Consider the following 16,710-nt stretch of genomic DNA (forward strand, 5'->3'; position numbering starts at 1 on the left):
CTGCTTTACCGGCACATTGATGACAGCAATTAAAGGTGTTTTCTCTGCACCTGGCATGGTGACCACCCCCTCATGTTCCAGAGTCTCGGGGTTGATCTTGATAGCGGACATACTGGGGTTAGTTGTGTCCCGATACAACAAGTACCCCTGAGGACACAACACAAACATTATTACTCACCGGAAATTACAGCTGACTCTTCTTAACGTTACAGTCACCACAGATGGAGTTAGGATTTTGAGTAGAACATTAAAACTTTACCACTATCAATCAAAAAATATATAATACCTCAGAATATGACCTTAATGTTAAAATACAGAGAAAAATCGCATTTACTCTATAAATCCTATGTGAATGTCATAAACTGAATGGGTAGACTTCTCCTCTGAAAAAGAATATCCGATCTGTAATCAACAGCAGTACTATAAGCAGAACAAAGATTTTTTTTAAGTGTCATCTGAGAGTAATTTAATACAATGAGAAAATATATTTGCAATTTTGAAATCCTGCTAAAACTCTTTTTTTTTTTTTATAAAACTCTTTGAAAAACTATAATTATCTGGCGTGTTAGCCCAGATGAGCTAACAATAGTTGCTATCCCAAAGGTACGTTCACATTCAACGGGAACATGGTGAATTTTTTGCGCTGATCGCCAGCCGTTGGTTGCTTGACGATTCCAGTCTCTTTCGCAAACAATTTGCGCTGACATCGCAGCAAATTTCCATCCAGCCGGTTTCACCGCGTCATCACATAGAGGAGCGTCTATCCACTTCCTCTGGTCTGTTAAACTCAAAATGGCGAACATGGATTTTATTGAGCGAGTCACGGTGCTGTATTTAATGCGGAAAGCCGAAAAGAACAGCGTTGTTGCCCCTGGGTCCACCCGGTTTGCGAATAGCACCGCCTTTAGCTGCGTCTGGATGGCGGTCGCTTCCGGCTGTAGCTTATGTCTTTCCAGGACCCAGTATTAGGAGCTGCTGCCCCGCGTCGGGGGACAGATCACCCTCCGAGACATGAACTACTTCAGTCAGTAAATCCATCACTGCTCAATAGAAGTATAGACTAATTGTACCTTAAAAGTATTGATAGCATAACCTAAATGCATCAGCTAACATGCTAGCATTATCATGTTAGGTAACTTTAGCAAAAACGGGCTAATCTGCTAGAGGAAGGAATTATTTCAGGATTAGCCAGTGTGGTAATGCTACCTTAACAGAGTGATAATGTTAGCTTAACAGTGTGATAATGTTATCTTAACAGTGTTAGCTTAACAGTGTGATAATGTTATCTTAACAGTGTTAGCTTAACAGTGTGATAATGTTAGCTTAACAGTGTGATAATGTTAGTTTAACAGTGTTAGCTTAACAGTGTGATAATGTTAGCTTAACAGTGTGATAATGTTATCTTAACAGTGTTAGCTTAACAGTGTGATAATGTTAGCTTAACAGTGTGATAATGTTATCTTAACAGTGTGATAATGTTATCTTAACAGTGTTAGCTTAAGAGTGTGATAATGTTATCTTAACAGAAAGTATCTTAAACTGCTTTTATGAAAACTGAAAAAGATCTCAATGGATTTTCTTTGTTGAAATCAGGGGAAAACAGTTAGACTTTAAGCAGCACAATGTGTTTGAATGATTTAAAATCTTCTCCTAAGTAATGTCTTTAAAAATATAAATATATATATATTTTTTAAAACATTTAATATTTTAAGAAAACAATAACACATATAAAGTAGTAAGTTTCAGAATTATAGCCACTGTTTTTCAAAGCTCTAAACAACTTGCGATTGGATGCTTTGCAACATCTCCAACATGGATCAAACTAGAGGCTTTTCAAGTGATTTTTTGCCAACTGGTAGCGGCACTTCTTACCTGAGCAAAGCCAAGCCACGACCTTTTCTCCTTTCGATTCCTGATTCGAGACGTGGAGTTGTAGACGTGTCCCTGTGAGGAATCAATCTTATTTGAGCTCACATCCTCCGCTGATCATTTGTTAAATATGATATATATATTTTTTTACTAAAGTTACATGTAATGACTTTCTACACCCACTTGTCTTGGGTTTCAAACAATATCCAAAGTCAAAATGCATCTTGAAGAGTCACATACCCTAACAGTGCCACTGTATCCAGATCCAACTTTGTAGAGTCCATCCTTGCAGAGCAAATACAGAAAGGAACCGTCAGTCTGCAGAAGACAGCGCTCGTCATCGTCTATGGACACTTCCTTTAGGAACCATTTGTTCATCAGTGCGGCTCGTTTGATGCCATTTCCAAACCAGTCCTGGATTTGGATTTTTCCCACCAGGACAGCCTGGACGCTTCTCTGTAGTGCATTCAGTATGGTGGGGACCTGGTTTGATTGAACAAGACGAGAAGAGAAGACCTCTGATTAGAAACAGAAGGGATGCCCTGCTATTTGCATTTGTTGCTGATTTGAGTGACACTGTTGGGAAATTCCTCCACATTTACATTTCTGTCTAAATCCATTTTCTCTCTCTAACTCACTCACACACACAGCCACCATTACCATGACAGCGATTACAAATGCCGCTACTCTCCCAACAATTTACCCACACACAACCGACAGCGCTGAAGCCCACACTTTGTGGTACTCTGCCTGCCACTGTGATGAGTCACGGCCCAGTCAAGACGTAAAAATAAAAGCAACCAGGTGAACGAGATGGTGAAGGATGAACATTTGTGAGTCCGCAGAGCCCCGGTGCAACCCTGATCAAATGTAAAGTGCTTTCCACATACAATTCAGTTTTTCTTTCTGGCAGAATAAAAGAAAAAAAAAAAACAAGATAAAAAGAGAGATGATGGAGAAGCAGAAAGGCAGAAGATTAGCTAACTGGCAGAGGAATTCAAGCAGAATAACGTGATTAAAAAGGAGAGTTGGAGCAGCTTGACATTTTGCTAAACTCAATTTGAGCTGTCCAGACAGGGCCCTCGGCATCTGTGCATGGAGGAAATGGACGGGGGTGGCGAGAGTTGCTTTATGCAGCCCAGAGTGGACTTTACATCTCGCCGTATTGCAAATTTACATTTTTCAGCCCTCGTTTGGGAGCAGGTGTCTCTTGTGAAATACGACAGGTTTATGGCTCCGCATCAAAATGACTGCGATACCTCCGGCAGGTAGGTAATCATTGTTGGAGTCACTCCAATTGCATTCGTGCAAAAATGGAAAATTGGCAACAACGAAAACTCATTTGCGGCACCCAAAACTGTGAAAAACGCAGGTCTGTAATAAACGGTGAGCAGCTCTAACGTCTGCGGCTGCTCTGCCCGTTAAATTCAACCACTTTGAGTACGTTTAGCTGATATTTACCTGTATAGTCTGACAGGCGTGGCTACCATTATTGGTTAGAATGGCAGAGACAGCCTGCAGGATTTTGCCTGTATCTCCCCACGCCACCACGAGACTGAAAAGACAGGCGCAGGACAGGGCCGTGATGTCCTGTCCGGTGGGGTCGTTCGGCCCTGTGCTCCGGACCGTGGTCTCTAGCAGCAGCTGGAAAAGGGACTCTGACGAAAGCAAAACACAAGGCGGAGGAGTTAGACGTTTTGGGGGGGGGGAAAATTAAATGAGAAGCGATTACCATTACGTACAGACTGGTTAAATTAGAGGAACGCGTTTTGAACTTTACCTAAAACATCAGGAGGCTCCGTCTGGAAGCCCTCTGGCTGTTGTCCCTGCAGCATGTCCAGCAAAGCCTGCAGGCTGCGCAGGCACAGTAACGGGTGAGAGAACCGGGTCTCTTTTATCAGCTCAAAGACCCCACACAGGCCGATGCCGATGATCTGCAGACGAAGAGGGAAACAGATCTACACTGAGGTTCAGGGATGCAAGGCGGCACGTACCAGGTGGCAAAAACTGACATTTTGAAAATCTTCCTAGTTTGAGACATTTTAAAATTGATTAAACGATTTGAGGTCAGGGGCTAGATGACACATCACTCTGCTAAAAAGAACATGCACATGAGAAACCTCCTATAGCATGTACAGCTACCGGGGCTGTACCTAAATATCCGCTTATTACATTAGGAAGAATGGCAGCTGCCATCTATTGGCTGTGGGAGAGCCTGGCCCAGAAACAGATGCCCTTCTCCATCTCTTTAAACAGAGCTCGTTAGAGAATCAAATAACGCTCCAAAGTCATTCCTTACAAGCGAAGAAGGCCTCTTCTGGCAGTGAAGGGTCGGCCTTTTTGCATAAAAACGCAGTAAAAGAAGACGTAAAACAGCAGTATTAATGATGACTATGGAGACTGAATTCTTAAAATCTATCACAACCATAGTTGCAGAGCCTAAAGCTCGAAAATGAAAATCTCCCCCCCATTCATCACCAACAGTACATATTTGCAACATATGGCCGATCCACAACAGTTAACGACAGCATGGGACTCAAACCAAATCCGTAAAAGTGTTGTATCATATAAAAATGATTAAAGAGTTTCCCTCAAAGGGGATGCGAGCCTGATGACTTGCCTCTTTATCAGGCGACCAATAAAAACCCGCCCTGCTGTGACACATTTACACGGTAAGCACTGCTTTAGTAACAGCAAACCCAAGAGTCATTTTTTACCTGACAGAGGGAGCTGGAAAGGAGGCTCTGAGGAGCCGCTCGTATACCCAGAGCTTTCTTATTTGTGGGTCGGACTCCAACAGGAGTTCCTGTTGACTAGCATCGTGGGAAAGATCAGATTTTATGCTGTGGACATAGAGAAGAGGGCAAGCTCCTCATCCTATCTTTTCCTTTTGAAGATGGCGTGGTTCTGTCAGCATTCAGTGGTACACAGGCTAGATGTCTGCTCCACGGGCCTTTTCTCAAAATAACGAATAAAACTGCCTGTTCATGTATTTAACAGGATTTAAAAACCTCAGACAAGAGAAGAAGAAAAAACTGCCAGGCACTGGGGATAATGTTGGTGAAATGTGGAAAATGTAGAGTTTGATACAATATTTTTTTAAGCTAAAAACGTCACGATATCTTTCTCCACAAACTTTAGATTAATGTGGCTTGGCAGTAGTTTCTACAAATAAAATAAAAAAACGCCTTCCCACTTATTTCCTTGTTTCATCTAGTTTTCACCGCATGATACCTGTGCTTCACCTAACAATTGTGTCAAGAGCAGAATTGTTTTTCTTGGAAAAAGCTATTTTTTCTTATCAGGGAATAATGCCACAATAGGCCGATAATTATCTGGGGTGAAGCTAAACGAACAAACGTGGCTGATACATTTAAATACTATGTGCCTACAAGGTTACAGCCTGAAAAAGGAAACTTTCTATGCAAAACGGTGGAGATGCTTGGCTGACACTTTACCGTTTACCGCCTTAACCTTAACAAGCCTGCTAGAAGTGCAGATAAATAGTGAAGAGCCTTAGTGTCCGAACTAAACAGTTCATGGTTAAAAGGATCAGTGCTTAAACACAGCTAGTCCTGGTATTATGTAGAACATTTCAAAGCTTCTGGGTTTGTTTCACTGCAGTTAACAAAATAAAACCCCAAAGGACATAAATCTGGTGAAGTCTAATAAAGCTAAGTCATGACAAAAAGCAGAATGAGCGTCATCAGATCCAGCAGACATCAAAAACACCTAAAAACAGGATCGATTCTGAAATGAAAGCAATGAAAGCCAAGCAACGCCGGCACCGCAAAAAAAAAAAAAAAAAAATGGTTCCGCCGACTCGGTTCTGACCTTTGGCAGCTTTACCGCCGGCTCGCGGTACTCCTCCTCCTCCTCGCTGTCCGACTCGCCGCTCTGCACCGAGGTCCTGGAGGCCAGAGCCAGGGAGGCCTCCTTCTGCTGCCAGTCCAGAACACAGTGTCGCACGTTGCAGTAGACATTAAACGCAGAGGGGTTGCTGTGGAGCTTGATGTCCGGCACGAAGAGGGATCCGTCCAGACTCTCGGCCTGCGGAGGAAGAAAAAAAAAACAAAACAAAAAAAACACGGATAATTAAAAACTTAGTTTGGTAAGCATGTTCTTAACCAATGCGTTCACAGCCACATTTTCAACAGCAGTTAAAACAGAAATCCCACATTGCATTCACGTTTCTCCACTGTTCATGAGGCAGTTTTTTTTATTTTATTTTTTTATTTATTCATTTAATTTAATCTTTATTTAACCAGGACAAGTCTTATTGAGATTAAAAATCTCTTTTACAAGAGCGTCCTGGCCCAAACAGTTAGTTTTGAAAGTAATCTGCCCACCAAACACACCCCAGCCAGGCCTAGCACAATTATTCCAGTCGGATCCTTACTTCACATAAAAGAGACACGTAGGACTCCTGACAACCTATGCAGACCAAAACAGGCTTCAGATTAAATATTTACAGAAAGCTTTCATTATTAGTTTGACTACTCGGGGGAAAAACGACATGTGAAAATATTGCTCAAGCTCAGCTCAACCCAAGTCACCAATTTCTCTGCATGTTAAACTAGGGTTCCTTTGCGCCCCAGAGCTGCTATTACTAGCAAACCAAACCTGACCAGCATCCTGTAAGCTCCCCTGCAGCTGGAAGCACTCTAAAGTGGTCTGCTGATGAAGTATGCAACATTAAAGGGCCTGCTACCCATCCTTAACGCACAATGAGCTTCTTTCAATATCAGTAAGATAGAAATCTGCACAATTATTTACACCGCTAGTAAATATTTGTTAAAAAAAATATTCACCAGTAGAATAAACTCGCAAATAGGGCTGGGCGACATAGAAAAAAAACATATCCGTAAAATAGAAACCATATTGGATCGATATTAATAATTATCAACAAATTCAAAACATATTTCATGTGCAGCCCTGGCCATTTTATGCTGTTGCTTAGCAACCTATTTTTACATACCGTACTCGCAAACACTGAATTCAAACTCAACCCTTTATTTAACCAACTTTTTACCAAAACTGCAAGTTTTTAAAAAAGAAAAAAAGAACACATGCTCTCTGAACTCTTGGAAGGGGGCGGAGCTTGGTGACAGAGCATTTCCTGGGTCTGCGTTTGTGATTGGTTGGGAGGATTCACGACTGTAATATTAACCTGTAATATTAACCCACATGGCTTTGAACTTTTTATTGACCCTTTTTTCTATCATCAATAGATGTCTAGCGATCAATATATATCGTTATTAAATTATCGTCCAGCCCTACTCACAAACCGACAAATTTAAGAATTATCCAGCCTGTAATCGGATTATTATCAAAGATAAATACCAAGAAACACAATTATTGGCATCGCCAACATTTCATATAAAGATAACTGGATTATTTTTGTGTTGATTTTTTCAACCACTGTTTTTGAGCTGATTAGAGTTTGCCAGGTCAGTTCCTCTTTTCGACAGTTTAAAGATGGGAAACATAAGCAAACTTTGCCATGCAAATATCTAGGAAGGGAACCTACGATAGGCAATAATTGAGCTTAAAACACCTTCAACTGCAACACTTGAAGCTGAGCGAGAATTCAAGTCTGACTTGTCAGCACAAACAGCATAAAAGGTGAACTTTGAAAACAAAACAAAAAAGGGTAGGAAAAAATTAATTTAAGGCTTTGTATAAATCCTTGCAGAGGGTGCCAATAGTTGTTAGGGGCCCTGGGCATAGATATCGTGACAATGTCAAAATGTTATCAGGAAGCATCACGGAGGACATCTTCCAAGCAGTGAAGTATGATGCGTAGTAGAGAGCTTGGCATCGTGACATCCAGCGCACAGTTTGTCGGGCAGCAGATTGAGGGTGAGTCACCACGGCGTGCGGCCGCAGCCCTCTGCTTTGGCAACGCCGGTGCCGCCTTAGAAATGGCTAAAGGGGCAGAAGGAGGGAATCTACTGCCACCTTTCAATAAAATCCCTAATAGAAATATTTATGATGCCTATTATTGTCACTTAACGTCAACATCATCAAGATTACTTTAACCTACCCTACGACAAGGACTGTATGGGCTTCCCTTAGTTTTCCAACAACACAAATTAAAAGCTATTTCAACTAACTAATGCTTTTAGTTATCCTTAAAGGGTATGAAGTCTCGGAAATAAATGTGTGGCCCATACGATAAAAGAGTTGTATATCAACCGTAAAAACATACTAAGAGCGAGCGTTGAAAACCTACGCAGGAAGGCCAAAGCCTTTACTGGGAAAAACTAGACGAGAAATTATGTTATAGTCACAGAGTTTAACTGACTTCTGCTTTTATGTTTGTTTTTTTTAAAGCTGCAGAATGTCTCTCAGCATGTATAATGCCCTCTCATAAAATCCATTTTGACCATAGAGGGAGCAATCAATGTATTGCTACACAATATTGTGACGCACAGTGTCCCAGCTTCATTTGTACAGTGCTGTGAAAAAGTCTCTCTCTCTCTCACACGTTTCTTCTGTTTTTCCTTGTATCACAATCAGAGGTTAACCTGAGTGAAATTATGATTTTATCTACTAAGTGGAACAACTATCTAAACCAACCAGGCCATTTGTGAAAAAGTAACCTCCCCACTTGGGAGGCTGCATCCCATAGCGAGACACCGAGTGAATATTATGAAAAAGAACACGAGTTAATTGACTGACTGCCGTTTGTCTTTCTTATAAAAAGCAGAAGTAAATTTCACTGCCAATATCCACAGCTGATCACGGCCTGATTGAAAAAAGAAATCAAAAACAGAACCTGCGTGGCAACATGAAGTAGGCTAAAAAAAAAAAACCATCAATTCATTGAGATTTATCAGTCTTTTCTAAGCCCAACCCACAGCAGTGACAGCCACTATCACAAACGAACAAATAACTTTAGAGCGGTCAGCCTTCTCGGAAGTGGCTGGAATCCAAAATTTACTCCAGGACAGCGATCCTCCAAATGGTCACAAATCCATGACATCCATGGGAGAACTTTGAATGTTAAAACTGCTGCTCGAATACAAAAGAATACAAAGTGATGTTTTACATTATACAGAAAACATTGTGGAGTTTTAGTGAAAGAGAGCGGGTGGCTTTTCAAAGTCAGGACTTAAAACAGTGTAATATGATTTTAAAACCATACAGTGTGGCTAAATCGAACCCACTCAGCAAAGAAGAGGTGGCCAAAGTTCCTGCACAGCAGCAAAAAGCAGCCGTTGCTTGTCGTCACAGATATTCGATGGCTACGGCCGTCTCAGACACGTCAGACGCTTTGGTCAGAGGGTCCGGTGGTGCCGATCGCCTGGGAGCCCCGGTTCTGTCCGTCTGTCTTCCTCCTCTCTCTCAACCCTATAACCTGTCAGTTCGCTTTCAAATAAAGGCCACTAGTTCCACAAAAAAAAAAAAAGCTTTACTATGTGACTGATGTTATGCAGTTATGTCCAAATGCAGGGGCGGTTCTAGACAGGGGCCAACAGGGGCCTGTGCCCTTGTAGAACTGTTCCTGACCCCTGTTATGGCCCCTGTACTAAAAACATGATATTAAATTTCTTAGGAGGATAAATGCTGACAAAGATACCGTGACTGACTGGTCATTTGGATCAGTTGTATTTTTTTTCGTTTGTTTTTACCCAATAATAAAATAACAAAATAATAAAAAAATAAATATAAAAAAACAACAATAATTTAAAATTAACTTGTTTCACTTTAAGCTCCCGCTGTATTGAGAAAAGATCAGGGGTCTGCAACCTGCAGTTCCAGAGCCACAATTGGCTATATGGCTTAATATATTAAACAATGAAATGTTGACCTGTTAAGTTCCCCCCCCCCAAATCTTTTATTCTGTGCCCCTGTGAAAAAACATTGGCCCCACCCTGGCCCCCCTGCTAAATTTGGTTTAGACCTCCCACTGTCCAAATGTAAACATTTATATCCAGAATTTGCATACATATTTGAAAATGGACAGCAAGCGGCTCTACCGAAGCACTCTTCTTCCTCACTTAGCTCCAGCGATATGTTTTGTTTTTTTTTTAAATCGACTTTACGCTAAATATAAATGCGGCCCGACTCATTGGCCCGAATTAAAATAATTATTTAGATTAAAGGTTTTCTATAATCAATCCTACAGCAGACAGAGAAACTCGATAAACAATCTGACCAATTGCTGACTGCCTTCCCGGCCAAAGCGCGTAAAGTGTTTTTAGCCACAGCCAAGAGGCGAGCTCTGGAGAATTGCATCGATCCACTGCCGCGTTCATGGCATCCAGATCACAGAAGGTGAGGTCATCTATCGGGAGAGAAAGGGTCATTTATTGTGGACTAAAAACCTGCGAGAAGGAGAAAGCTGGCTCCGCTGTCAGCTGATCCTCATAACTAGTGTAACATTATTAACTGGGGCTGGAAAAACCTTAACCTGATGGAATTAAAGCATGGAAATATTTCAAACCCGCAGCTGTGATGACTTTGTCGAACAGAGAAACTAAAGATCAGCACTTGCATCTACTCTTTAATGTGCGACGCTTATTTGAACTAAAATCAACAACTACACGTGGCCTAAACCGAAGCAGGATTCACTTTAGGGGCTTTTATTTCTCCTGCCTACAAGGACCGCTTTAAAGCGTTTGATGCGTAAACGCCACGGCCGTTTGAAGATCGGCGCATTTACGCAGTTCAGAGGTGCAGCGTTCGTTTGGTGAGAAAGATTAACCGGCAATAATCGCAGCATCAGAAAAAAGGCAACGCACCCGTGTCTGAAAGCGCAAAAACTAAATGGATATGCAAATCCGACGTTTCTTCTCACTCTGCAAAAGTACGACACACGATTCAAGCCAGCTGCTCCTGTGCTTCTGTGCGCTCCTCGCCGCTGATTTGAAGTCAGCACTTACAGCTTTCTCAGAGTCACTGGCAGCACTTAAAGACATCTAATGACACACTTTGGATGTGAAGGAAATACCCCTAAACTAATAAAAAACTGTAAACAGCAGAGATCTTAGGCACCGTGGCAAAAGTAAAAGCGCTTATATAACGAGGTCTGACGTTAAAAACACGCCGACGTTTCTGGTCAGAGTGCGGTCCGCCTCACAGCGAGCTCTCTAGTTGCCGCGTCGGTTCAGGCTAATATTGAGGGCCCTGGATTTCTTGTTCTTGTGTTTAAGACTTTCCCTTTGAAGAGAGAGAGAGAGGAAGACGCTCCCGAGTTGTGCTGCTGTGTTGATGAAGATCACAACAGACAGACTAGTCAACACTGGACTGCATCGTGTGGCGGACTGATCACACATTCCCTAAAAGATAGTAAAAAAAAGGAAAAACTGTGAAGATGATTTTATATTAGATTATTGAAAAGTTCATTGACTTCAATGACTGGGCTCCTTAAGTGAAGCACATTACATAGATTAATGAGATAAACTAATGTCCAAGCTTTTGCTTCTGTTAATAATGATTTATAATGATTTTAGAGTGTTACACTTATTTTTTTAAACACAGAGATTTAGGATTTATGAAAAGTATGTTTAATACCTGCCTAAATATTATTTTTAAAAGCTACTTTTAATTTGTCAGACAAGCCTCATTGGACCATATATGCACATTTACTGCATGTGAGTGCATGTTGCACGGTCATCGTTGTTGGATTGTCTCTGCTAATCTCCGTGTCAGCTAATTATTTTAGTACAATGCATTCAGCCATCCTATGCTTGCTAAATTAGGTGATTTTCATTGTTTACTGCAGCAAAGGAATGTTATCGAGGTAAAACGGTAGTAGGATGGTACCGTCTTAAAAAAGCGGGTCATGTTTGTTTGCAATGAACCCAAAGCAGAAACACAGCAACACTTTTAAGTTCAGGATTTGATCCTCAACCGCAAAATGTATCATTATAGCAAAAATCGCCACCACCGTTGCATTTTGCATGGTTACTGATAGCGTAGCCTCATATGCTGATTCCAATTAAGCCATGTTTTTCTGAATCCCTCTTTCTTTAGTATTACACAGTGTCCCACTGATCTGTGTGAACTTTAGTTTTCCAGCCAGTAGAAACATACATCAGGCATGGCCGTATCGTACATCGTCAATAGAAAGAATGTGAGCACATGAAGGATAACATCCATCCTGACAGCAATTAATGCAGTCCTTGGTAATTGCAATATCGCACGCACTAATAATGCAGCTACATTTCCTGCGTGATACACTGCTCATACAAACTTAAAGGAGCAATAAGTAAGAAATTTACTGTAAAATGAACCTAATCCGTCCCATTTCTCACCCAGGATGGAATTAACATTCCCTGTAAATGATCGGTCCTCTCCATCAACAGTGTCTTAGTCACGTTGTCTCCTTACAAACCTAGAGGTGCGGTCTGGAACTACTTCGGTTCACAGTGTAGCTCGTGTTTACTCCCTGGTTCCTGAACCAATCACAGGACAGTTCCCAGCAGCTTTTGGCATTTCATCTTGGCAAAAGATTTTAACCACTAGGTGAAATTATTGCTTATCGTTCCTTTAAAAGGAACACCTTGTAATCAGAGTTTAATATCAAGTCAGTTAAGCTTTTGAAATATTGATCTGGTCAGTTCAGTAGCAGAGCGGGTTATTGATCCGAGTCAGCTGTTCTGGTGTTGATTAAATGAACAGGTGCAGTAAAGGGGCAACAAGGAGACGACCCTAGAACCGGCAGGTTTCACCTCGGGCATCCTGTTCTCTTCCCAGATGACAGCAGGTCCACTATGAGCTCACGTGACAGACGTGAAAGGGTCTGGAGACGCTACGATGAGCATCATGCTGCCTGCTACAACGTTCAGTGTGATCACTTTGGTAATGGGTCAGCATTGGTCTGGGGAGGCATATCCATGGAGGGAAGCAGAGACCTGAACAGGATAAACGATGGCACCCTGACTGCCATATCAGGATGTAACCCTTAGACCCATTGTTAGACCCTTCAGTGGTGCAGTGGGTCCTCAGTTCCCCCTGATGCTCGGTGGTGTCTGACCTGATGTGACAAGAGTAGTCAGGCAGGTCCTGGAGGATGAAGGAGTTGATACCATTGAATGGCCTCCATGCTCTCCTGACCTAAAGCCAACAGAACAGCTCTGGGACGTCATGTTTTGGTCCATCCGACGCCACCAGGCTGAACCTCAGACTGTCCAGAAGTTCAGTGATGCCCTGGTCAGGATCTGGGAGGAGATACCCGAGGACACCATCCGTCATTTCATAAGGAGCATGCCCCATCGTTGTCAGGCATGAAGTCAAGGAAGTGTGGACCATACAAACTACTGAGTTGCTCCAATGACAATTCAGCTAACCGGACCGGCCTTCTGCATCAGTTTTTTAGTTTCACTTCCCCGGTGAGTTTGGCTTAAGCGCTCTGTGGGGTTGATCGTTTTCATTTTAATCAAAAGAAGTGGTATCCTAATGTTCCCAACACATTAACCATTCCACGTCAATCTGGATATCCTGCAGGTCTGATGTGTTTTCAAAGTGTTCCTTTAATTTTGTTTGAGCAGTTCACATTGTTCACTTCCATTGTGATCTGTAAAATCTTCACTGGGTTTGAGAGAATCTATAAAAGGGCCTCTCAGTTTCTTCCAAAATATTGTTAAAAATCTTGTCTTGTTCTTTTGAATTCATTACAGTGTATTGTCTGTTCTTGTGCTGAATGCATCTTTACACCACTATTAAAAATGCAATTGCAAAAATGATAAGAAAAAGTAAACCAACAACATCTTGCGATGTTAACACAAGTCGTGTCGGTTTTTCCCTTTTTTTTTCATAAATATTTCTAACAGAGTAATTGTACGTCTGTGCTTTTCAAGTAGTGCTACCCTCACTACACAGGGATAAGCATTACCCCTTCTGTGAAGCTTTGCTTTTCGGTCAGGATGTTGAATATCTCCTCTAAGCTTGTTGAAGCATTTAAAAAGGAAAGATCTCCCTGCCTGCAGCGAAGAAAAGAGGATTACTTCCTCTTTCCAAAGATCTGCTCTATATCAAACTGGCTGAATTTATTATTAAATATCATTATTTATTATCTATTGCTGAGCTTGCGTCACATCATGTTAAGAAATGTATCAAGATGTCACAAATTAAACTATTCCAGTTATTTCTCAGTAGCTTCAATGTGAAACATTAATGCGAAGCAAATAACTCAGACTGAAGTATGGCTTTTTTTTTTTTTTTACTCAAACATCTATTTAAAGAAAAATCTTTTCTGGGAGATTAAGCTTGCCTTGATGATATCACCTCAACACATTCTGTCATTTCAAATCTAAATTAAACTCCCCCAGCTATCTGTGGACTTGAGTGGGTACGTCATATCCATGTCACAGCGACACTAAAGCATGTTATTATGGAAACATACCACACTAACATCCCAAACATCGCAGCGGGCTCCTGATTAGCATTAGATAACATAAGAATTCCTTTATTGTCCGGCAAAGGTGGAAATTCGGGTGTGACAGTGGCAAGACAGTTACACCCACTTATTAGCAATGAAAAAAAATGAATAAAAAATAGAACAAACCAGTCTAAGCTAAAAAAAAATCTCTATAGAAACGCCAAGAATAGAAGATGAAAATTAAATACCAGAGTAGATACTGGACAAAGCAGTAGAAAAAAACTCCAGCCCATTTACAGACACACCATAATATAATATGCAATATGCATGATAGTAGCATCCTGATGTAGCTAAGGCCTGTTGCGAGCAGCGGAGAGTTTAACGTCTGACTGCAGCCGGGAGGAGCAGCCTGCGGAAGCGCTCCTTAGAGCATCTGGGATGCAGCAGTCTGTCCCTGAAAGAGCTCCATGATCGGGGATTAGGAATTTAAATTTCATCACAATGTTTTGTGATGTCGTCCAGCCCTACCAAGATGGTCTATGTTGCGTCAGAATTATACTTTTATGTACTCCAGCAGGTTTGTTTTTTTTCCAGCCGTTTCTCAAATTTATCTACAGCTGTTTGTTTACAAAGAAATATGCCTGTGAGACATTTGGGATAAAGCTTTGATTGAGAGATGCCTTTTTATAATTACTTTATGAACAAAAAAAACAAAAAAAGACGTATAGAGATAAATATCGTATATTGGCATTCAGCCTAAAAATATCGAGATCATAATATCTTTGCTGCATATTGCCCAGCCCTAGCATGTACAGATACAAGTGATAAAACTTACATTCAAGGTGTTTTAAGAACATATTATAGTAGCGCTATAAAAGGATTTATTCCCATGAGGGAGTAGCATATCAAAGCAGTCGTGCAGAAACTCCAGTGGGGATAAAAAAGCTGCAGCCATCAGGAAAAACACAGACACTGAAGCCCCCAATGACGTACACAGCATTTATTTCATTCTCTCAGCTTTGTAGCTTTAAAATAAAACCAACCTGATCTGTGTCTGACACTAAAAATCCTGATCGGTACATCGCTGCGAACTAATACTAATAAAAAAGCTCCAAAGCTGGACGTAAACAAACTATTTTAAAGCTGCAAAGATCGCTTTCGAGTACCCAATACCCTTTTAGGGGGGAAGGGAGGGGGGGGTTCCACAAGACAGAGGCTCATGGTGTGCTGACTAGCTATGACTGCAAAAAGGAAAGTGTTTAGAATCCACTTATCTGCAGTTCATCACTGCAGGCTGTAGAAAGTACTGATTTTATCAATACGGGAAATATTTACCTGAATCTTTCATTCCGCCCCATTCCCCATACCGTTGTCATAATTTGACACAACTGTGATTTGCGTTAAAGGAAACAAACCACACATCTGCCTGCGAACAAGATGTTACATCATGCTCTCCACAGAAACGACAAGCGCACTCTTTATTTCCTATTTCTTTCTTTCTTTCTTTTTTGTTTTTTTTGTTCTTTGCCCTACTTTCCTGTTTCAGCGCAGTAGCAAAAGAGGAAAGAAGTGATTTCAAACCCTTCTACTGTCTACGCCGGCGTTGGAGGCATGACTGAGCAGGAATGAGCGTGACGAGTACAAATACAACACAACGATAACGGCAGCCCAGTTGTCGTGCCTGCCCGCTACAAAGCCTTGCTAAAGCCTCGCTTCTCCGGCCATTCAAGGGTTCAGATACTAGAACAAGAAGCTATCTTGAAAGTAAAGGTTTGACATGAGGAAAATGTAAAAAAAGACTGGCCCATATTAGGCAAAACATCCAGAGAGGCATGACACGTACTCCATGTCACCTCGGAGGACTACACACTTAAAAAATAAAATAAAAAATCATTCCTCTCCTTACACTGGTGAGCTTAGGATCAGAGCGACACAATGGCATCCTTTTTTTGTTGCTTCCTTGGATGAAGGAGAAGGAGGCAGGAAACTGTTGCCGTGGAGATGTGGAACACATTAGGTCGCTTGGCAACAGCCCATCATGCACAAGTCGGAGCCACTCCCCAAGCGCTCCACAGTCCACCTCCCCGGCTTCCCGTGTGGACGGGCTAAAGCGCACCCGTCTGAGCTGGAAGCCGTCGAGGAGGACGGTCCTCCCGGACAGAAAAAAAAAAAAACTCAACCTCGTCCCGAATCACAACCTGAGCTAAACGCCTCAGCAGAGCCAAACCAGCAGTGAGGATTTATCGCTACAAACACGAGGCTGTCCCATCTACGGGTTATGTCATCCCCAACTAGGTGGCCTGAGAAGTGAGGTATTAAAGAAAAGAAAAAAAAGCTCTTACCTTTGTTCTTGATTTAACTTTTGACTTGACTTTTTGTCGCCTCTTCAGTTTCTTCTTGCTCAAAGCCTTCTTCCCCCTGGAAGAGCACAGGAACAAGGCAGATAAAGCAAAGCATAAGTCTCAACACGCATTTCAGACAGTCAGTACGAGAGTTCAAACCTCACAGGA

General features: G+C 41.7%; 1 protein-coding gene across 1 annotated transcript in view; it reads right to left on the reverse strand.

The window, feature by feature from the left end:
* Positions 1-16,710, reverse strand: part of mycbp2 (MYC binding protein 2) — a 91,418-nt gene that overhangs the window by 67,425 nt on the left and 7,283 nt on the right. Inside the window, 7 exon segments of the mRNA XM_012864274.3 lie at positions 51-147; positions 1,873-1,944; positions 2,110-2,352; positions 3,331-3,527; positions 3,650-3,803; positions 5,704-5,919; positions 16,543-16,618. Coding sequence (XP_012719728.2) covers positions 51-147; positions 1,873-1,944; positions 2,110-2,352; positions 3,331-3,527; positions 3,650-3,803; positions 5,704-5,919; positions 16,543-16,618 — 1,055 coding nt within the window.

The sequence above is a fragment of the Fundulus heteroclitus genome, chromosome 7 (assembly GCF_011125445.2).
Source record: "Fundulus heteroclitus isolate FHET01 chromosome 7, MU-UCD_Fhet_4.1, whole genome shotgun sequence".
Taxonomy (NCBI): Eukaryota; Metazoa; Chordata; class Actinopteri; order Cyprinodontiformes; family Fundulidae; genus Fundulus; species Fundulus heteroclitus.